At 51.7% G+C, this 23,778-nt stretch overlaps 1 protein-coding gene across 2 annotated transcripts in view; it reads right to left on the bottom strand.

Annotated features, from left to right (window-relative positions):
- TACC1 (transforming acidic coiled-coil containing protein 1) overlaps window positions 1-2,181 on the bottom strand; it is a 66,132-nt gene extending 63,951 nt beyond the window's left edge. Inside the window, exon 1 of one of the 2 annotated variants that reach the window (XM_074981900.1) lies at window positions 1,849-2,181. In XM_074981900.1, coding sequence (XP_074838001.1) covers window positions 1,849-1,922 — 74 coding nt within the window. In that variant the 5' untranslated portion in view covers window positions 1,923-2,181. The remainder of the gene's footprint in view (window positions 1-1,848) is intronic. The other variant, XM_074981899.1, reaches the window with a different exon arrangement.
- Window positions 2,182-23,778: the final 21,597 nt, after the last annotated feature.

Raw genomic sequence — 23,778 nt, 5'->3', positions numbered from 1 at the left:
TGCAGAAAGTGGGTGGTGGACCTCATTGGGGATGTAAAATTTTGTAAGGGGGCACAGCACCATTGGCTGATGGGTCTCTGGCTCATCCATCTCATGAAAAATGTTAAAATCTGTTACTGTTTTTATGTACACGTATTCACATTTCTATACTGATCAATAAAGTTTTACATTCTACAGCCTTATTTTCTTATTTGTGCCCAATGGGGGTTTTCTTTCATATGAACAAAGCCAAAATTGCCATTGGTTTGGATTATATTGGACAGGTTTCAGGGGTGGGGGGCTTCCTAACCGCAGAGGCAAAAAGTGAGACCCAACGTAAAAAGTTTGCTCACCTCTGTTATAACTACTGTATAATCACAGGGCCACTTCAATACCATGTAACTTGAGTTATAAAGTTCACTCCTGGCAGTTTTCACAATGACTAGGACATGTGAACAAAATGGCAACTGTTGATTTTGACTTTAAATTTCAGATGAAAGCGAACACTGCAAAATCACATAAGGGCCTGAAGCTGCAGGTTCATCATTAGCACCAGGCATTAGTAGGATGTGACAAACGCGACGCTGCTTAACGCTGGATCAGGAAAGGGGTGAATAGCTAATAACCAATCTAATAAATTCTGCCTCGCTAGTTCCTACACATTTTTACATACCATTGTTTCCCACTTGCATGAAACGTATTTCAGAGCATTGATTATTAGCCTGTAAGTTCTCTCCCACGTGACAAGAATGAGCAGTCCATAAAAAGATGTTTCTGCTGCCATACTAAATAACATGGAAACAAACAAAGCAAGCCTAGGAAACTACCCAGTCCTAACAAGCCCCAAGGGGGGAGGAGCAGAGTGTAACTCAGTGGTTCTCCACCAGGGGCACTCGTATCCTTTGGGGTACTCAGAGGTCTTCCAAGGGGTACATCAACTTATCTAGCTATTTGCCTAGTTTTACACAGGCTTGCATAAACAGCATTTCTGAACTTGGTACAAACAAATTTCACCCAATGACTTGTTTGTAGAGCTCAGTGTTTACACACCCAGATTTAACACAATATTTATATTCTAATTCATTTATATTGTAATTTTATGGTAAACAATTTGTCAATAATAGAATGTTGCAGCACTTTTGTATTGTAAGGTCTGAATTTGGAAGCAAATCATTTTTAAAAGTGAAGTGAAACTTTGGTCTTGCGTGCTCCCATCAGACTCCTGAAAGGCTACACTTACTTCTCTGGAAAGGCTGAGGACCACTGCTCTGTGCTATTCAGGTGATTATTCAGAAAATGTCTTCTGAAGTTCCAGAACACAACTAGTAACAGTAGGTAACCAAACTAGTAACCAGTAACAGATGAGAATTTTCCAGATCTGAAGAAGTGGGTCTGTCACATGAAAGCTCATCACCTAATAAATTACACTGTTAAAGTGCTACAGGACTGCTTGTTTGTTTTATGCCAGTAACACTACACTGCAGCACCACTTGCTCTGATACAGTAGAATAAATGTGTTGCAATGGTAGAAAAAAAATTGGGGGGGGGTTTGCCCTGGGGGTACTTACACACATATACAGATATGCATTTGTAAAAGGGGGTACTTAATTGAAAAAGGCTGAGAAACACTGGTGTGGCTAGCACAGACTTTGAGTCACTTTCCTCGGTCTGGGACAGCATCGCACTGCTCGGAAGGCAGAGCCGGTCCCCTCCGGGGCAGCGCTCCCCAGCAGCTGGAGGCTCGCCTGACTGCACAGGGCAGCCTAGCACGGCCTGAACCGGGAAGCTCCGGACGGCTGTGCTCCTGAAGCCCCGCACCTGCTGCCCGCTCCCCGGACCTGGGGGGGGCCGCGCTCGGCTGGGACTCACCTGGTCTCCTCGCGCCTGGGGGGGCTCTGCCCTGCCGCCGGCTCCCTCTGCTTATGGCTCTGCGCCCCTCCCATGGTGCCGGCTCCCCGGGGGCTGGGGCCCTGCCTGGCCGCAGCGCCGCTGCACTGGCCGCTCGGGACCCGGCTGCGGAGCCCCGGCCAACGCCTCCGCCTCTCCCCGCAGAGCCCGGCGGGCGGGGGGCAGCGCCGGGCCCGGCCAAGGGGACGCCCCGGAGAGCGGTGCCGTGACCCCGCTGTTCCCCTTGCAGGACGCGGCTCCCCCGGGAGCGCTCGGGCTCCTCCCCGCTGCAGCCAGCCCGGGCCAGCAGCTGCGGCAGCGAGGGAGTGTGCGTGGGGTGTGCCCTGCAGCGGGGGGCAGGGAGAATGGGGTGGGAGTGCCCTGCAGCGGGGGGCAGGGAGGGTGTAAGGGGCCCCGCAGCAGGGGGTAGACACTGCATGTAGGAGGGGGCCCACAGCAAGGGGCAGGGAGTTTGGGGAGAGTACCCTGCAGAAAGAAGCAGTGGGGGGCGCACTGCCGGAGTGGGCTGGGTTGCAGGGAGGGTGGGGCCCCTGCTGCAGGGAGCAGGGGTTGCCCTGGAGCAGTGAATTTGCATGGGCAGAGAGGGGGCCCCTCTCTGCCACCCCTTGAACTCTGTGTATTTCTGTGGGGTTGCACAATGTTTCACACTGGGTTCAGAGCCCCCCCACCCCCAGAGAACTGTGTGCCTGAGGAGGTGCAGAGTAGGAATGTGACATCCTGTGGGCTGAGCAAAAAGAGACGTCACTCAGTATCTTCCGACCAGGTTCAGCCAGGAAGGTGAGGGCCCACAGGCCCATGGGCTTACACCCTTTGTGGGTGAGCACCTTCTGCATGGTCTAAAAGAGCAGGCTGTGGTTACTGCATGTGCATAGACACTGATAGCTCCCTTTCTAACCGCAGCCCAGGCACCGAGGTCAGGCCCAGCCCCTGGGGTTTAAATCTCCCTTCCCTGCCCAAGTCAAATACAATCAGAACAACCCCCTCCCCTAGCCAATGGGGGACATGGTTTGGTTCCTTGCTCACTATCTTGGAATTATCACAATGCCAAACTCTCCAAATAAACTCCTCACCAGAGTCTGCTGGGGGGAGGGGGTCGTTTTCAGCCAGGTCTGAGGGCAGACTTTCCAGATTTCTGGGTGTGGTTGCACGCCTTCAGTTAAAGGGCACATGCAAGTCTGGATGCTTGCACCTCTCACTCCCTGCTTACGGGTGTAACTCCTCAGGCAGCTGGCGCTGCAGGTGCAAATTGCAAAGGGAGAGCAGGCCCTTGACCTGTCAGACCTGTCTAAAAGTGGCGGTATGGAAGTAAAGGTTCCACGTGCACCCTAACAACAGAACCACTATAGCAGTCCTGTACCAAAACTGGTTTCCAAAGGGGTTCCTAATATTGGGGTCCCGGCGGGAGAGATGCAAACATGGATAACAATGCCAAATGCACCCTGAGAACTAACAAACAGCCAAACAGAAAATAGGAAGTACACACACATATAATACCACCAAAGGGCTTTAAATGCTCCAACTGGAGCAAAAAAACTTCATTTTTTAACACCCTCCCCCCCCAACATGAGACTAACCCAAAGTCCGTACAGCATCTCTCACAACGATGGGAGAGTTTCCTCCATATAAGGTGGACCCATAAAGAATTCTTGTACAGTAGACCCCCAACTTATATGGGGGTTGTGTTCTTGTGCAACACCACGTAAGTCAAATTTGTCTTAACTTGGGGGAGCCAGGAAACTCACCAGCGTAGCAGCGCACTCTGACTCTAGGGGAAGCCTCTCCTGTAAGTGGCCACAGCCAAGTTGGCTACTGCCCCAATAGGAACCAGGAAACTGACCAGTGCAGCAGTGCTGGTCAGTTTCCCAGCTCCTCAAAGTGGCAGGGAGCTGGCGCCAGGTGCCAGCTCCCTGCCACTCAGAGCTGCATTAACCCAAGATACATGCAACTCAAGTGTGTGTTTCTCAGGATATACTGTACTGACACACTACTAAAAGAATGAGCTGTGCTGTGGCACCTTAGAGACAAATAAATTGATTAGGTCATGAGTTTTCATGGCTAAGACCCGCTCCTTCAGATGACACTAGCATGGTTACTGCTCAGAAACTACTGACCCAAATTGCAATAAATGCCTCACTGGGTACTTCCAACACCAGAAATTCTCCCAGAGAAGCTCGCAGGTGTTTTCATGCATAAAGGACATGGCCTTGGGCCCATGGTGATGGCCTTATAACAGGGAGAGATGGTAACTATTGTACTACGAAGTGTAAACCTACAGCTATATTTTAAATTTATGTCAGTGAATGCATCATTATTCAAAATGAACATGCTATCGAACAGAAATGCTGGCAAGATCCTATTTTATGGGTGATTTGTGCATGGTCCTTCAGAAGGCCCTGTTTATGTACCGAGTGCAAGTTTTGTTGCAGCTGGTATGCAATGGCTGCTGGGCAATCCTCAACCTTTCTCTTCAGCACTTGTGATTTTTATTTTTATTAATGACAACAAGTTGGGATCTGGATGTGCCTCTGCAGTTAAAATAATCGCCACGCACAGGTGTAAGAACACAGAGGTATATGCTGTTTTAGTGAACTATTGTGCAAAGATGTACTTAGAGACACAGTATTGTACCTTTTGCTTTGAAATCACAATTGTTTGCTTTTTTCTAGAGCTTTTCATCTGGATCTCATTCACCTTCAGTCATTAAGTTAGATCCTCTACTGGTATAAATCACTGTAGCTCTAACAAACTTAATGGAGTTACGCTAATTTACTCCAGCAGAGGATCCAGCCTATTGTTCCTAGTTCATCCTACTGTGAAGGGCCACCACTGTGTGATCTGATCACCTTCAATAATGAGCCCTCTCAGAGCCTCTGTTAGTGGTTGTTCACCTTGTTCCCCAGAAGAAACTGAGGCACAGACTTACCCAGGATCATGGTGTAAGACGACAGCAGCAGAACCACAGATATCATCTAGGAGTCATGATTCCCAGAGGTCAGAACTCCAAGCTCCTAACTAAACACGCTTCCCACTAAAACAAAGCAGCAGAAATGGAGCACTTTTAAGACTTAACAAAATGATTTATTCGGTGATGAGCTTCTGTGGGACAGACACCCTTCATCAGATCAATCTGAAGAAGATTGATTTGATGAAGTGGGTCTGCCCAGGAAAGCTCATCACAGAATAAATCATTTTGTTAGTCTTTAAAGTGCTCCATTTCTGCTGCTTTGGTTTGTTGGAGTACAGACTAACATGGCCACCTCTCTGTTACACTTCCCACTGTCATTGCTACAGCCGTGTGCTCCCATTGTGTTGTACTGGTGCAGAAGACACAATGGTCTCCGTGTATAACGATACTACGCCGGCCCATGGCATTATTAATGAGACCACAGCCAAAGTCTGATACCAAAGGGCCTGTATCCAGAGACATGAATCATGGTCTATAGTGTTCCTCATAAGCTGGGAGGCCGTCTATGAGTGATTCAGGTACCACCCAGCTGATTAGCAGAACGCCCACAGTTGGCAGAAAGTGTTTATATTGGTGGTGCACATCCACACATAACAAAATGTATTCCACTCATGGATGGAATGAATTAGAGGGAACCTCAATGGCTCATCCTGTTTATATTGGAATGGGCAGTTTTAAATGTTTTGGGGGTGAATTTGAGGACTGTGCCCTTTTTATCTCATATGTAACATACTAGAGTACACACTGGTAGAAGGGTAAAGGCCATCCAGTGAAACCCATCAACACAGCAGAACACATCCCAAGAGCTGGGTCCTAAATGTTGCAGTTTAGGAACAGATGTATTCATAATGGGTGACTTTTTATGTGTACCGATTGCCAACTCTGATTCACAGCTGCTGGCAAGTCATCTCTTCCTGAGTTTGGGTCAAGAACAATCAGAGGCACAGTGCCTTTTCTCTGCCGCAGTCAGGAACCTGAGCAAGGCATCTCTAATGCAGCAGATATTTCCATCAGTGCTGTGTTTCTCCTCAGGGAGAAAGAAGGTGACAGGACTGCAAAGGATCTGGGTTTATAGTGGATTGCAAATTGAATACAAGCCAGCAGCATAAAGCATTTGTGAAAAAGACTGTTATCATTCTGGGCTGTATTAACAGGAGTGCAGTATGTAAGACATGGGAGGTTGCTGGCCTGTTCTAATCTGCATGAATGGAGCCTCAGTTAGAGCATTGGGCCTCGGTACCAGGCCTGAGGAAAGATGTGGATAAACTGGAGACAGTCCAGAGGAGCGTGACAAAAATTACATGAGGTTCAAAAGCCCTAGCTATAAGGCAAGGTTAAAAAGTGGGCGTGTTTGGACTAGGAGTTGGGGAGACCAGAGGGCTGGTATGCAAAGGCTGATAAAAAATTGTTTGCCATGTCCACTGGACGTAGGGCAAGAAGTCTTGGGCTTGATCTGCAGCAAAGGAGACTAAGGTTACACACGAGGAAAAAACTCTCTAAGGGGAATTAAGTTCTAGAATAAACTATGATCTCAGGTCTTGGCAGAGGAAATGGTTTTTGATGCCATTGTTTTTTAGCTGCTACTGTTTGTTATGCCTGCACTTCTTGTATGTACATACTGCCACTTAGCTGGGACCCTAAAGAACCGTTTTGTAAAATCACTCTTTCTGGTGCCTGTAGTGCGCAGAGTAGCTAGAAGAACTTGTAAGCCCTCTGGTGGTGGTACTTGTGTTCTGTGTGCTAGCAGCAGTCTGTACCTAAACTGCACATTTGTATTTCCTTAGTAAGCACAGTTAGTCAGGGCCCAGTTGTGATACTGCAGAGGTTGGAAAAGTACCCAAAAAGTTACTTGAGTAAAAGTAAAGCTGCTTTCACTTCTGGATACTTGAGTCAAGATCTAACGTGTGTTTACTCAAGTAGTTACAGAAGTATATCCCCCACCCTCCCATCCCCAAAATCAGCTGCATTTTTATTCAAGTAACTTTTTGGGTACTTTTTCCACTTCTGAGTTTCTGCAGATACCTTTTGTTGCATACCAAGGAAAAGACAGGACAACTAACCTGGGCAGAGATCAGGGAAGATTCTCTCTCTGATACTGACAGTTCAAGGAGAGTGCTTTTCAGAGATGTCTTAGCTCAGGAGTTTGTGCTGCTGTTGTTGGCAGCTTAGTGCATTACAAGGCCAGTTTCCAGCTATCTCACCTGCTACTGAAGCCAACTTTTCAAAAGGGCTGAGCAGCCAACATGCACCCACCGTGCTCAGCTCTACTGGCAAACTGACACTAATGTGGGTGCTGAACCTTCCTAAGGAGTCCAGCTTTCTGATGGCAGGTGCCCAGATGCCACATATGTGGGAGCATCTCAATGCTAACAACATAATTACCCATTGATTTAATCCCTGTGTTTCTGGAGACTTCATAGAAGACAATGAGCATAGAGCCAGGCTTTCCTGGTGGACAGTGTGGCTCGAGATGGGGCTCATGAATGCCAGGCAATATGGGTATTCACAGCTCCCTGCGTTATTTTCTGTCTCTTTCACTCGGCCATTGTGAGGTCAGTACCGTCTCTGCCTCACCCACGGGGCTGACTCATATGGAACCAGCTGGAACCAGCTTGCACGGACGTGGAGCCAGCTTTGCTCACAGACATAACAGCTTTGCACAGATGTGATGGGAAGGAAAGTTACAAGGGCCATGTCCTGAGACCAGCAGAGTTCCTGTGGGTTGGGATAGGCCAAGAAGGCTCTTAATTCTAGTGCCTTTAGTTTTAAAATAACTGCCGGCAGCTATTTTCACATAAAGTCGCTTTTAACAAGTTGCTGTGCTTTGCCTTGGTAAAGCCCAATGTGCCTGCAGACACAAAATACTGCCCTCACTAACACATTTCAGCTCAACCCTGTCACCTTGCCTCCCCCGGCAGACTGAACACAGCTCACGGCAGGGCTGGAGTGTTCTCTCCAGGTTTCAGTGACGTATCTCACCAACATGCCTTCTCCAACCACCACGAGACAGGGAGTTCTGCCAAGCTGCAAGAATTCAGTATTTCCTAAGTCTGTCCTGTCAAAATAGCCATGATCTTCACAGGTGACTCCCACCATAACACATGCAGCCCACCAGCTGACTTGTTCCTTCGCCAGATGGGCTGCCATGCAGACGCCATCCAACTGAGCCAGCATTCACGCAGTGTGTGCGCATCGGCAAATGAACAACAGTAGTGTGGGAAGGGGCCAGGCTGTTCTGGACCAGACGGAATGAGCAGAGGGGCCACGCAGCAGATAAAATGCCTGGGGGCTCAGCGGCATTCCCTCTAATTTTCTTCCATCCTGGGGTAGAGTAAATGTTATTGTGTGCACCAAGTCGTGTGTGGATGTGCACCACTCTGGCCAGCTGCGGGCGCTCTGCTAATCAGCTGGGTGGCACCTGAATCTCTCCTGGGTGGCTGCCCAAGCACTCAGCTTACAGGGAACACTGGTGCTCAGTCTGCGTGCAGGCCGAAGTCTCTCTCTGGGTTCTGTTATGGGGCTGATGGCTATTTCAGCCACATTGGCCGACACAGCGCTCCACGGGCAAACGAGCCCCTCCCCACAACTGGCAAACAAGGGCACTGGCACTGTGCGATTGTCAGCTCTGGTCGAGAAAGCCTGCATGCTGGCACGTGTGCGTTCACGTCCATGCACTGGCACAGATCCGCTGGGCTGACAATTATTTAGCAGTTCAAGAGAGAGGAAAAAAATAGGTTCTCAACCCTGACAATCAAAACACGGCACCATCTCATCTCACCTCACCCATCTCTAGATCTCAAAGCACTTGACAACCATTAAAATAAGCCTCTCACTCCCCAGAGAGGTAGGTCAGTATTGCTGTCCCTGTTTTTCAGGGGTGGAAGGTGCAGATAAAGCAGGGTGAAAAGAGATCTCCAGTGGCAGCCAGCTCCGTAAGCGCTAGGTAACACTCCTCGCTTCCCCCGAGCATGGTAATGAGCACAGGTCTGTGTGTCAGGACAGGAGGGTTCATTCCAAACTGTGCAAAGTACCACAGGACTTTTAAGGACCACGCACAGCAAACAAGCCCTTAGCTATTCAAGCCCATCTGAAAGCATTTAAGACGCGCCTAGTGCTGCGTAGTGCATGCCAGTAAGCCAGTTTCCCAGAGGAAAACGACTGGCTATCTCTGGGCTCATCAAAAGTCAGAAACACAGCAGGCGTGTCCTGCAGGGAAAGTTGGACACCATCTGACCTTGCTTGCAAAGCAGCCAGAGGCGGTGGCCAAGCGCAGAGAGCACTGGAAATGTACTCACTCAATATGCTTCTCAGAAAGCCTCCGCGGAGATCCCTGCTCCTTCCCGTGAGCTGCAGCCTGCCTGCCTCCTCCTCCTGCTGCCGTCGGCCGCAGACCCACAGCCCTCAGGCCCCCTCAGGACTGCTGTGCGTGAGCTGGCCTGCAAAGCGGCTGCTGCCAAAAAAAAAAAAAAAAGAGCTGGTAATAATTATCCAGCAACAAATTCCATGAAAAGTTCTACACGCCTGGAAAAAGCGCACACCAAGCCCCTGCCGGCTGCCCTAGGGCTCGGGTTTTATGTTTGTTTCTGGGGAGTATGACTAAGGCTATGCCTGGCTGTCACATGGAGTCTGGCTTAAAGGCCTCCTTGGACCCGCCTGATTCCACATTGAATGCTGCACAGGCTCCAAACCTTCTCAAAGCACAGCGCTGGCGAGGGCTGGCTGGGGCACCAGAGAGGGCTCCTGTAGAGGCCACGGGCTTTACGGCTCCTAGGGGGCTCCACTCTTCCAGCCGTCTCCCACCCTACCTTGCCCTCATGGGAACAGGCAGCGTTCCCCTCAGAGCAGGGCTGCTGAACCGGCACCCAGTTCCTGCCGCAATTAGGAACTGAGCTCACTAGGAAGAAGCTAAAACCGTCACTAACTTTTTAAGAGGTTCGGTATATCCAGAGAAAAGTTATTGTGCCCCTTGCGTGTTGTCCTGCTTCTCAATTAGCTGACGCATCTGTGTGGGGTGCACACCTGTTTTCTCCCTTGCACCTCGATCTGCTGCTCCTCCACTGCAATACCAGCAGTCGCCTGAGTATGACCTCAGAGGGAGTTTCCACCAACCCCAAGCAGTGAGCCGTCTGCAAATCCAGGATCTGGCAGTGGCTAATGGACAGTCCCTCCCATCCTCTCCAGCCAGAAAGCCAGTGTGGGGAGGTTGTTGGCTGCCCTGGGTGGCTTGGGGTTGTGGGGCAGAGTGCTATGAGAGCAGACGGTGCTGTGCCAGAGAGGCAGACCTTTGGGAGCAATGTCACAGAATCACAGAACGCTCGAACTGGAAGGGACCTCGAGAAGTCATCAAGTCCAGCCCCCTGCCCTCACGGCAGGACCAAGCAGTGTCTAGATCATCCCTGACAGATGTCTATCTCACCTGCTCTTAAATATCTCCAGCGATGGAGATTCTACAACCTCCCCAGACAATTTATTCCAGTGTTTGACCACCCTGACAGTTAGGAAGCTTTTTCTAGTGTCCAACCTAAACCTTCCCAGCTGCAGTTTAAGCCCATTGTTTCTTGTCCAGTCTGCTCTGGCCTGTGCCTGACGATGACCCACAGGCTGGGGACATGGCTGGGCTGCTGCTTCAGGGCATGCCTTTCTGATGCAGAAGATCCTTCCTGACCATCCCCAGCACTGGCAAGGCCAGCACCCAGCAGCACAGCACAAACCTCCCAGTGCGTCAGGAGCACAAGGGGTGCTGGAGCAAACCCAGCCAGCTCTGCTCTGCCTTGGGAAGAAGGAGAGGGGTCAGGGGTCATTACTGGCTGCCCCACTCTCTGCCCGGCTCAGAACAGGAATTTGAGTCCTCTGACCCTTGAAAGCAGCCCTCGCTCACAGCCCTGCCAGCAGCTGCTTCTCCCCAGCCCTCTGCAGTGTCCCTGCCCCAAAGCCCCTTGCGGCAGCCCCCTACCAGCTACTTTGCCCCCATCACCCCACCCGCAGCCCACATTCAAGGCCCTTCAAAGGAGCCCCTAGGTGAGGGGGTCTGCACAGCCTGCAGTGCACTGGTACCTGCAGGGGGCATTTCCAGGAGGGTCTGAGCAGCCGGCGGGTCGGGGAGCCCGTTCCCCAGTCCGAGGAAGAAAATATCATTTCCAGCTGTCACAGGAGAATCCCCCAGCTGGGAGCAGCATGAGCTCATGGGTGAACACAGCGATCCTCTGTCACGGCAGCTACCTCACAGCCCTGTGCGGGGGGGGGGGGAGGGGGCCGCCACCACTTCCTCTCCCACTCTGCTCCAGGGCCCACTCTGCTCACGCCGGAGTCAAAGGGACAAATGCCAGTGGTTTCTGGGGGCGCAAAACGACATCTCAGCTCTTTCCTAGGAGTGATCGCAGGGAAACTAACTCTTCTCCCCTCCCGCAGCCTGACAAGCCCCCGGCCCTCAGCCCCCTCTTCCCTTTCCTACCGTTCCAGCTGCAGGCTTGTCCCAGGTTCCCTCGGTGCATGGGCTCTCCCCGTGCTCCCTGCCCTTTGCTCCTTTGAAAGCAGTGTGCTCACCCTGCCCTGGGAAGGAATGGTGGGGAAGGAAGGGATGGCCAGCACCAGGGCAGGACAGACAGCAGCAGGGTGGGGGTGGGGAGACGGAGAACTTTCCGAAAGCTTATGAGCTTTGTTAAAGGAAAAGGATGTTTTGTAATGTTTGGCCAGCACTTTGCAGGCAGAGAGGAAATCAGCCGTGCCCCAGGGAGCACAGAGGCAGGCCACTCTGGCAGAGGCTTACAGCTCCGCAGCTCCTTTGCAAGGGAGTCTGGCCATTTAAAATCCCTTTCAGACCCTGTCCCTTACTCTCACTCCTCCCCTCCCCTTTTAATTAATTTTTTAGCAGAGGCCAGACTGGCCCCGTGACATACAAACGGGCTCCTAGGGAACTTGGTAAGGCTGGCCTCTCCGCAGCAGAGTCCCCCTCTTTGGGAAAAGGGCATGTTACATGTTCCCCGGCTTGGGGCTCAGGAGGGAAAAAAGGGGCTTTGCTACAAGGTGTGTCCAGGGCATGGACAGCTCCCACAAAGCTGGGAGAGGAGAATGGAGCCCTGGTGAAAGGTGCATGGTCTGACTGGCAGGCAGAGGTGCCTTTAGCGAGTGTCGGTAGCAGCACTGCTGACCTGGCACCCCAGTGCGCCTCAGGGAGCCAGGAGGAGCAAGGTGCGCTCGGCCTTTTGCCTCTGTGACTGCCAGAAAAAGGGTCAGTGGGTCTGTATGGGAGATCGAGTGAGGGGCCTGGAGGAAATGAGAGTGGGCTGTTTGTGGTTTCTGACCCCATGCCAAGAGCGTGCAATGCCAGGCCCCCTGCACCACAAGGGTGAGGGGCTCCACGGAAGGGAGAACTGCCATTGTTTCTCTGTTCTCCTCCACCGGGCTCAGCCCCACGCTCCGCTCACTAAGTCCATGGGCTCCCCCCATCCAAGGTCAACCCCTCCAGCCAGCCTGCAGCCCAGCACTAGAGCAAGTTGTGGATGAGGCAGGGTAGGGCTTGAAGAGGACTGAAGCAGGTACACGCCAGCAGGGAGTCAGGATGCCAGTCACTGCTTCTGTGCCTTGGGCATCAGCTGGGAGGCCAGGAGACATCCTCTCCACTTGCCTGATGACTTATGGGTTGCTGTTATTACCACCTGGGGTAGCAGCCACTGTATGCCAGGTGCTCTCCAGCCACACCAGGCCAGTCTCTGCCCACAGACCCCCCATATAAGGCTGCAACTTCCTCGGAAGCATCACTTTGCACCTGGAGCAGTGTTACCATGCCACTGAACAGGACCTGCTGGCTCCTTTAGTTCTGTGCTCACAGCTAGGAGCAAAGGAATTTTTCCCACCATTGTTATGGCAGTGCCCAGGACTCTCCCCCCGGGCTCCCTCTAATTTTTTCCATCGACAGGTAGAATAAATTTTGTTATGTGCACCAAGGCATGTGTGGATGGGCACCACCAATGGAAATGCAGCCTGGCAGCTGTGGGCGTTAACTACATGTCCCACCAGGAGCCCAGAGCCTCCTGTTAGAAGCTTTACTTTGTTTGCTCTTCTGTGCTTTCCCCACAAGGTGGCAGCATTATTATTCCAAAGGCAAAACGTACCCCTGGCCAGATACTGACCCCCTCCCAGCTGGAAGTTTCGTAGCTACTGCTGAGAGTCCCATACCTGCCAAACAACAAGGTGCCACCCGCCTGAGCTTGATTCACAGCACCAGGACTGGCGCTCCACTGGGTGCAAAACCTCGAGTGCAGCCAGCATCTCCCTGTTCCTCCTGGCCAGCGTTTCACATTCGTGTTTGTCCGTGTCCTCCGCAGCATCTTCCCTGCTCTCACGGCCGCTTAGACTCTGCACATACTGCAGCACCATGCATGAGGTGCTCACAGTACTGGCCACAAGAGTTTGAAGCTGGACTGGTTCCATGCTAGCTTGGCGGTGGCATCTGCACAAAAAAAAGAGCATGAAAACGTTTTTTGCAGTTGCTTTCCCAGGGGAGCGTGAGGAGAGAGTGCTATGGGAGGCTGACGACACACACCTAGAACCACCTGCAGCACTGTTTAGTCTCATCAGACACTGGGAGCTTAGCCTGCAATGCAAGAGGGCAGCAGGAACTGCGAGATAGGCATCCACAGTGCAGTGCTGACAAAGTCGAAGCTGCCCCCCCAATGGGGACACACTCCATTGATTTCCTGTGCCAGTGGGGACATGCACCAGCACCTTTACAAAATCAGGGGCTACAAATGCAACAAATTTGACCTAATTTCCTAGGGTAGTCCTGTCCTGAGTTCTGAACAACCCCTTAAGCTCTCCAGCTGGACAGGGCTGCCCTGTAGTGCCAGCCCTGTGCTGCGATCTCCTGCTGGTGGCACTGGCATTTCAACCAATGCGAGTGGAGCCTGAACAGTAAAATCAAATCCCCAAGCAGCCAGGGCTGGACCCACTCTAACAAGGGTCACAAAGGACGGCCCTCTGCCTCTGCCTCTTTCTGCAAAGATGCTGCAGGACAGTTTGGCTCCTGCAATCATTATACGCTGTTGGCCTATTAGTGTTCTTGGTCTTGTGGTGACTCAAGCAAGGGCCAGGGCCCCCTTGTGCAGAGCACAGAACAACAGACAGCACCAGACACTGATACTGCCAGCTCCACACGTGAAAACCCTCATGGGGCATCCCCTGCTTCCCTCTTAACTCACACCAGCGCCTTCAAATCATGAATAATCACCACGCAGGGCTCGTTTCCCTTCGTTGAGCAGATCGCATGCACTGGCCACACTCTGTTAACTGCAATGGCTAGAAACACCATTAATTTCTGAATGAAAGCAGAGAGTCTCATGTAGCCATTAATTCCAGCAGCTCGTGCTCAAAGAAAGGCCCCAGGGAATTCAGGCTGCGGCCGCACTTGCTTGACAAAATGCTCGTCCTTCCACGGTGCCTAGTCCCCACCAAATGACAAGATTTTGCCGCAGCGAATGCACACATGAATCCCCTTGCTGGGGGGAGGAAGTATTTTCCGGATAAAAGCGTGGACAAAAACCATTCCCACGCACTGACTTTTCGCAGCCGGGCTGCATCGACACACAGCTTTGATGCTAAAAGCTGAGTAGCGCAGACCCACCCTGGCACTCAGTCTTTCTAGTCCAGTGTTTCTCACTCTATGTTCCGTGGAACACTGGCGTTCCATGAACAGCTCGCAGGTGTGCGGTGAGCACCTGACTTTTTTTTTTTTTAAATCATACACGGATGGTCCATATTTTCTGCCATTAAAATCAGAGACAAAGTTACTTCTTCATTATTCTGATACCCAAACAAATGACTTCATTTTGGTTTTGCTGTGCAGGTTGCTGTTCCAGGGTTTTTGTTGTTGCTGTTGTTGTGGTGGTGGCAATTTTTTTAAAGAAAATTTTCATAAGTATTCTGCATAAAAAATATTACTGTTTGGTCTTCCTTGGTCTCAAAAAGTTTAAGAAACACTGGTCTACATCCTACCTATCATCTCTTATTTACTACTGAGGTGTCATCTTCATCCCCCTCCGCTCCCAGTGCCAACCTCCATCCCCCAACTCTCTCCTTAACCTTTCAAATGAGCATCTTCCCACATTCTCCCACTCTGCCCTGATTGCTCAGGAGGAGCCTCCTGTATATCTGCAAAGGTACGTCATGATCCACCTCCAAACTCTCCCTGCCTTCAACCACACCCTGAGAGCGGCAGCCTGCTCTGCTCAGCAGCTCTCTCCTGGTCTGCTGAGCGCCGCTTTTCCCAGGGCAGCTGGGAGCATCAGCCATGTCCTGCTGCCGCAGAGAAATGAGGCTCAGCAGGTCACAGGGCTGGAACAGCAGGCTGCCGCTCGCACCTTGCCGTGAGTGTGGGGAGGGGAGCGGAGGTGCCCCTCGCTGCCGCTGCTGCTGAGTGGCCCCACCGCCTGTGCCCTGCCCCACATAATCATCCCCCTTCCCATCCATGGGATGGCTGGGGTAGCTGTCACGAGGCTCCCCAAATCCTACGGCTTGGGTGGAGGATCCACCTCTTCCTATGGAGAGGACAGCTGTGCCAAGCCCACTGCCTAACATGATGTCATTGTCTCAGGTCCTGTTCCAGATGGTGCCTCTTGTCCTATGCTTAGATTCATAAGCTCTTTGGGACAGGCTGCACCTTTCTGTTCGGTAGTTGTCATCACCGTGGGGACGTGGACTAGCTGATACACAGGCCACACAGAACCCAGGAGGCAGCAGGTAAACAAACTGACAACCGAGAGAAGTGGTGGAATCTCCATCCCTAGAAGTTTTTAAGTCGTGGCTTGACAAAGTCTTGACTGGGATGATTTGGTTGGGATTGGTCCTGCTTTGAGCCAGGGGTTGGACTTGATGTCCTCCTGAGGCCTCTTCCAGCAGGATTCTAAGAGAGGAGGATGTGGGGCTAAGTCAAGTTGACCAAAGCTTCAGTCCCACAAGTGGCTATGTCAGAGACTTGTGAGCAGGGGAAACAGTTTTGCCCCCTTGGCTCTCTTAGTCTCTTGTGAGCCAAAATTCCAGAGAGGCACTCGGCACAACGTGGCTGGAGAGTGAACAAGGCTCACTGGAGGGAAGGAGGGGACGGAAAGGCCGCGTCATAGTACAGTATTAATGCACACAGCCTTTCCCTTCGGACAGTCGTCCCTCTGCCTGAGCAGTGCATGTAACACAGAGGGAGATTGATGGGTCTGGATTTCCTGCTAGGCCACGCAGACGCCCAAATGGAGGCAAAGCGAGCCAAAGGCCTGCAGAGGGAGCCCGAGCAGAAGAAATGAGGGGAGACGAAGCCATTTCAGGAAGAGGGCTGTGGAGAAGAGGAAGGACTGAGAGGAGCGAGTCCAGGAGGGAACCTGCCTGGAACGGGCCACACACACTGGGGCACAGTTTTAAAACCAGGCTGCACAAATACAAGGTGACCTGACCGTCCCTGGAAGTTGCTCTTTCCAGAGTTCTCTCCAGTGCAGGCCCATGGGGCAGGAAGGCAGCCCTGGTGCTGGGCGTACAAACCTGCTCTTCTCACTACAGTGCTAGGAAAAGTGGGGGAGGCCTGGGAACTGAGTTTGGCTCCTATGGCATAGGTGTCTGTCATGCCCCAGGATACCAGTGCTACCTGTGACTGAGCGCTTGGACGGTTGCACAGGAGGGAGTCAGGTGCTGCCCAGCTGATTAGCAGAGCACCCGCGACTGGCAGAGCATGTTTCCATTGGTGGTGCACATCCACACGTGCCTTGGAGCACAAAACGTACAGTATTCCGCCCCGGGAACGGTGCAGGATATCAGCACCTGCCCTGCCATCCCATCACCTCTCACCTATTCCAGCACTGCCTCGGCCCTGTCCCAATACGAGTGCTGCAGAACAGCCTGCCCGCTGGAGATAGGGGCTCTCCCAGCAGGGTGCAGGGGTGCTGATGGAGTGGTGCTCATTCACCCCAGCTGATGCTCTGCCACACTGACTCGAACAAAACACGTCTCCGCCTCATTTGCAAGAGTCTCTCCATCACCCAGGCCCTGGGGGCCACGTGGCAGTAACAGCTCTGTCTCTCTCAGTGTTACGCCGCTGCCCGTCACTGCAGCACTGGGCCCCTGCCACGTAAGGAAAATAACCCAGGCGCCTTAGTGGTGCCCGTGGCTGTAACACATTATGCACGTACCACTGGCAGGACTGCCTGGGAAGGGGGGACAAAGGAGTAAGTTTGCCCCAGCCCCCACCATAAGAAGGCCACAAACCTGGCATTTTGGGCTGCAGTTTGGCGCAGTGGCCCATGCTTGCCAGGGAGCAGTAGCTGGGCCAAAGCTGAGCGGTGCCATGCTCAGCTACAGGGAGTATTTCTGCTGCGTATAGCAGCTGAAGAACGTCTGAGGGGGCCCTACCTTAGTACAGGGCCCGGATTCACCAGGGGACTTGGCAGGCTGGAGACAAGCCGGGAAGCACTCGCATTGCATTCTTCAGAACTACCCACCTGCTGAAAGTTATGGGTGCACTCAAGTAGCCTCCTGACTCGCACTCTCCATCACTCCCACTTCGCCCCGGTAACAGCTCGCTCTGCAAGCTGAAGGCGGATCCCTGGGCTGTACCCGCTAAGGACTGGGCCGCTGAGTCTGTGCCTTGTCAATGAGGGGAGCAGAGCTGGGGTAAGGACTGGGGCTTGCTCCAGCCAGAAACTGCACTGGGAAAAGTGAAAGGGGCTTGGGGGAAGAAGCGTGGAGGAGTGTGGAATGCCTGGACGGCCAGCAGTGACAAGCGTCACACAGGAGCTGACCCTGCCGGCTCCTCTATCCCAGGCCATTGGCTGCTCCACTTGCTGGAACCAGGAGAGGAAAGTGGCTTAGCCTACAGCATCTCTCCCCGAATGGTTCTTCTGGCAGAGGGCAGTGGTGTGTGCACACATTTGCTTAATTACTGGCGGGCCTCCAGTGCCCGGAACGTCACCCCCCATCTTTCACTTTCTTTTCATCTGAAACTTCCTGTTATTTACCATTTTCATTCTTTACCTCGTCAGCAGTGCAGAAAATTGGCACTTAATTTGCCCTGGGGAGCCAATGGGTGGCAGATGACCCTCGTTGCATCCCCCCATGCAATGTCTCGGTTAGCAAGCTCAGACTTGTGCCACATTCATTTCCTGTCCACTCATTGTCTTATCTGCCCATTCAAAGGGCCTTGTTTGAATTCAGCTCAGTGTCAAGAGTCCTGGAGGGGAAAAAAAGCCAAACCAGCAACCAGGGAAGATGGGCAAGGAGAGGTCTGAGTGACACAACTCTACAGGCTGCAGTGGAGCTGGCTGGAGCAGCCTGCTTTCCTGCAATTGCTGGTCATTCACTGCCTCCAAAGAGCAACAGTCTGTGCATCACCAGAGCACTTGGGAAGCCCTGGTTCCCTGCAGGTGAAATTCTCCCTCCCCGCAAGCCGCTCTCCAACCCGTCTGCGCAACTCTCTCATGTTGTTTTCAGGTCTGCTCCTCCCTGAATCTCACAGTAGACATTTCTAATAAGCACCACATTTCAGTGAACTGCCTTTGGAATAACAGATCCCAAAGTAATGCAATTACCAGGGCCGCCCACGTGTTCGGCAGGAATCGCTCCAAATACAAAGCATCCTGCCACAAGCCTGCCTTCACCCCAGTCATTTTCCAAGGGCTGGTCCCAGTTGTTTGTCTTTGTGTGTGCTGCAAGGACTGTAGAGCCTGTTGCTTCAGGCTGTGAGGGTGCAGAGAGAATAGAGCAGTGAGCACGAAACTGCAATACAAGCAAATTTATAGCGACCACCCAGGTTCCACCTAATATTTTTCCATCCATGGGTGGAATAAATTTTCTTATGTGCACTGAAGCATATGGGGAGGTGCACCACCGATAGAAACAAATGCTTGTGGCTGTAGGTGCTCTAAAAGGCACCTGAATCTCTCCTGGGTGGCCACCCATGCACTCAGCTTACAGGGAACACTGGCAATCACCCAAATACATGCTTGACTTGGCGTCATTTTCCTTTTTGCATCATTTGGGTCATATGTGAGGGTGGGGTCAGGTGGGGTAACCTTACAATGCTGTGCAGCGCTGCATTCAGAGCAGTGGCTAGCAGGAGCCTTGATGCCACACACCATGGCGAGGAAAGACAGGTTTTTCCTGGGATTGCTGGATGCTCATGCGGGAAAGGCCCATTAAATGACAAGCGCATCTCTCAACAAGCTCAGGAGACCTTTCATACTGTTGGGGAGGGTGATTGTATTAAATAGACACTGTAGCACACACAGGGTAGGCAGCTGAGCCACAGGAACATCGCAATGTGGCCTTCCATGCTGTACTGTATGTCCTGAATGTTGCATGAATGGAGAGTTTGTCGGACTGAGTATGTTACTACTCTCTGTGCAGAGGACTCTGGAGTCCTTCCAACAGTGGGAATACAATAAGTTTTTATTTGCTGCTTGAGAGTTTGTATCCATGCCTAAAGGCTGCCAGCTGGGAGCATGCTGGGACCAGATTCAAGCAAAGGGAACAATGGGAAAGACTTCCAGAAGTGACTGGGAAGCGAGGACACAGATGCAGCTCTGTCCCTGAGCTCTGAAACTGCTCACAGCTTCCTTGCGTCCCACCTCAAGCGATCACAACTTCCAGGCGCTCTTCTAACTCTTTCTCCTGTCCCTTGGATTTGCTTCACTGTGTTCCTTGGACCTGCGTTCTGCCTGCCAAAGGGAATCCTATGGCATGTGCCCCTCACTGGATGGGCTCCAGATGCAATGGAGCTAATGCGATTTTATAGCTGTGAGCAGGTGTCTCATGCGCCACAAGGCGCTTCTCTAAAGATCCGCCCTCTCAGCTGGGCAGGCGTGGAGGCATCTGCCAGGACTCCGTGTCTGACAGCTCCCAAAATCCCCTTTTGGTGCTCAGCACTGTCCTGTGCCATCATCTCTTGCACAGCCCAGACTGGGTGAGGGGGCTTTGCCAGGTGTTACTGCTGAGAGATTGAGAAATTGGACAATATATGGAATTAAACTCTAGAGTCAAGATAGATCCCAAGGGGCTGGGCTGCATTCACCCCATCAGAGAGGCAGGAGTCTCTGCTACTTACTATGCCGTAAGATTTTATGCTCTGGGTTACACTGCACATAAAAAATACAGTGCTAACTCCAACAGTGAGTGGTGCTGGGGAATTCATGCAGCAACCCTGTGGTCTGTGGGCTAACAGAACATCTACATCTAGGCAATACCCAGGTAGGCTTCCGGGCAATGGAAGACACGGTGCCGAGTCTGGGAAGGGTGTGTGCAGTGCTGCCTTTACTTTTTTTTCATCCATGGCCAGAATAAATTTTGTGTGTTCCAAGGCATGTGCAGATGTGCACCACCCATAGACACACAGGCTGCTGGCTGTGGGTGCTCTGCTCATCAGCTGGGTGGCACCTGAATCTCTCCCGGGCAGCCGTCCCAATGCTCAGCTTACAGGGAACCCTGGCTGTGTGCAATGAGATGCTGTTTTGTTCCTGGCATAGGTTTGTTGAGAGGTGGGGGTGTGTTAGCACCCTGGTGTGAGCCCAGCCCCTGCTGTTTGTTGAGAGGGTGACTAGTTTGGGTAGCTCGCTCTCTTTCCTTTCAGTCTCTCTGTCCCAGACTGGGGAGCTGTGACTGCAGCCACCAGCCATATTCCCTCGAGAAGAAAACAAGCGCTTCAGGGAACCCTTCCAGCGCACGGCTGGGCAGCCTGTAGCTCGCTCTCTTTCCTCCTGGCTGGAAAACACCAGGATGAGGTTTGGCTTGTAGAACATCTCCAGAGAACTACATGGGATTCAAAATGAGAGTGGGCAGCAAGCCCGTGGAGCAAAGCGCCCAAGAGGGGGTGGGGGAGCGGTCTGTGCTACCAGCGCCTAACACACAGCTCTGCAGGCCAAACAGGAATCACGGCAAATGTCAGTGACAAAAAATAACCAAGGAGTCCAGGGCAGCATTCTACAGGGTGACCTGGGGCCAGGCCTACCTATTGGCGGGGAGGAGGAAGGGCAATGGTGGCAGTGCCCCTAGGCCCCTCTAAAGTGCCACAGCAGCATCGCTGGGCTGCTCTGTGCAGCTGTGAAGAAAGGCGGGGGAGCAGCGCCACAGTCTGGGTGGCACTAACGGCTGACTGCCCTCGGCCCCACCACTTCCAGGGCTCAGCGCCAAGTCCCCGCTCCCCCCCTGCCCCTTACACTGCTTTCAAAATCTACCAGAAGCACCATGGGTGCTTCCTATTTACCGATCTTTGCTAGTTCTGCAATGCCAGCAGACCTCCCCATTGGCTGCGGGCTAATCAAACCTGGGACCTCTGAAGCTTAGTGCATGAGCCTAAAAGCCAGCTGCCTGTTCCCTAATGCTGGAGAGTCATTATTCTTGGTGTCACTACATGGGACAATACACCACACCCAGCAGTTGTGTGGGTTACGCAACCATCTGGCTTCATACTCCTGCTTCTTTTATGCACTGTGAGCACAAAACCTACTGAGCGGCAGTGTGATTTTGGGATGTGTGCCCATTATTTCCTATGTTCTTAGCCTCCCCACTATTTATTCCATTTTGTGACCCCTAGTTCTTGTGTTGCAGGAGCAAGTAAATAACTTTTCCAGCATAGGGGACTTTGTCACTGTGGATCCTGTGGGACACCTCTTCTTAAAGAGTGGGAGAACTGTGATTTCTAGGACAGGATGAACCGCTTTTGGCCAGCACTCCTGGGACCTGCTCAGTGCTGGATGAGAGAATTTGCCAGACTACAGCGGGTCAATATTGTCTAGCAGCATTACCTACATTTCCACTGCTTACTGACCTCTTAAGAGAGGTTTAGGGGCAAATAACAGCTAAATAACAGCACAGAACACTGAGAGCCAGGACTGGTGACTGGAAACAAACTTTATGGGACCCCGGGAAACTTAGACATGCCCATGATAAGTGGTCAACTGGCTAACCAAAATCATGCCAGATTATGGAGTTTGCTGGATGAGAGCATTCCAGATTAGAGAGGTTCAGTTGTAGCGGTTCTCTTGGTGGTCACTTGATAACGAGTAGGACGTCTTCATGTCACCCTCCTGCTGTGAGTCTGTTGATGGCTGACCAGCTTGCTTCTGTAGCCACAGGTCTTATCACAGAAGGGGCAGGTGCTGATAGCTGTTGGAGGGGTGTGGGGCAGTGTTTGATGCTCTTTTCTTTTCCTCCCATCTCCTTGTGAGCACTGCAGTGGGACATCTCAAATTGCACCACCCCCTCCCAGATTGCCGTTCTTCACTGGGGGTGGCCTTGAGCAAGGTTCTCCCAAGTGTCAACACTGATGCAGCACTTTTTCAAGTGTTCCTTCAGCACATCCTCATATTGCTTCCTCTGGGCCCCCAGTGCTCCTCCGTCCTTCCTCCAACTCAGAGAACAGAATCTGTTTTGAGAGGCACTGGTCAGACATCCAAACCACGTGACCAGTCCAGCGAAGTTGTGGATGAAAGATGACCAGCATTGAAGCCATTATGTTCGACTCTTCCAGCACACTAGTGTTCGTGCGCCTATCCTCCCATGAGATATGCTGGATTCTCCGAGGCAGCATTGATGATAGTGTTCAAACACCTCCAAATTACACTTGTATGTTGCCCAGGTTTCACACATGTACAGTAGCGCTGGAACAACCACTGCATGGTATACAACGGCTTTGTCTTGGGATAGACGTCCTGGTTCTGGAAGACCCTTTGCCTCAGGAGGGCGAAAGCAGAGCTTACCTGGCTCAGGCAATGCTGAATTTCTGCATCAATGTCAGTTTTAGCGGAAAGATGACTTCCAGGTATGGGAAGTGTTCCCCACTTTCCAGCAGTTCTCCACTGACTTCAACAGACGGTACGTGAGACTCATAGAACACTAGAAGTGGAACGGACCTTGAGAAGTCATCAAGTCCAGTCCCCTGCCCTCACAGCAGGACCAAGTACCATCTAGACCAGCAGTTCCCAACCTTTTCTAGTTGGGTCCCATTTTGACAATTCAGGAAGACGTTGTGACCCCAGGCAATTCAAAACTGGGGGAGGAGGGATGTACCTTTTACATATTTGTTGCCTCAAGCCACCCATCTCTCCTGTGACTAGGTCTTCACTTAGTTATTAGGACACGCAGCAGGGCAAGCTCATAAGCACTAAATAAAATAAAGAAATACCAACCTCCCTCTAGAGGCACTTTGGGGAAGGAGAATCAACTCTCTCCTGATGCCAAGAGCAAGTGCCAGGCTTTCTGGAAGAGCTATCACCACAAGCTCTTCCTGTTGTGCTGACTGCAGTGGTTTAGACTTGGAGAGAACTATTTGATGGGGAGGAGGCTCAACAGAGCAGGGGCAGCGTTTAGCCAAAGAGTAACTGTGCAATAACACATGGTTGCATGGAACTCAAGCTTGCCGTGACCACCCTGAAATTTTCACTTGCACAAATCACTGCTGAAAATACTCGTCTCCAAAAGGAGTGGCTGGCCAGATCCTGCACTTGTGTTGCAGTGAAAACATTCCTTTTACTCAGACCGTGCCTGGGATTTAACAGAAGTTTATGATCAGTCTCTGCTTAGTGTGCCATGGGGTATATTCAAATTACAGCTTTTTCTGGCATGCAATGTAATTTTCAAATGCCTCTTTTAAGACCCAAGTGTTGGGCTGCCAAAGAAGTGCTGTTTCAGCTGCATTTTTTCCAAGGCACTGATTTTATCCAGTGGATGCTTAATTTCACCACAAGTGTGTGTCTGTCCCCCAGGCCCGCTCACACCATCTGTTACTGAAGGCTGAACCTTTCCCCTTGGTGGCACAAACTGAGATGCATAAATAAGGTCTGTGTGCACACTAGGGTCAGTGTATACCTGACCTGACTTGCTTTTATAAACGCTCTAGAGAAAAAAAAAAAAAAAAGCATTGCCCCCTTAGGGATTCTACCATCTGAATGTTTCTCCATCAG

This window comes from Carettochelys insculpta, chromosome 31 (assembly GCF_033958435.1).
Source record: "Carettochelys insculpta isolate YL-2023 chromosome 31, ASM3395843v1, whole genome shotgun sequence".
NCBI lineage: Eukaryota > Metazoa > Chordata > Testudines > Carettochelyidae > Carettochelys > Carettochelys insculpta.
This window is presented reverse-complemented; position numbering and strand designations above follow the sequence as displayed.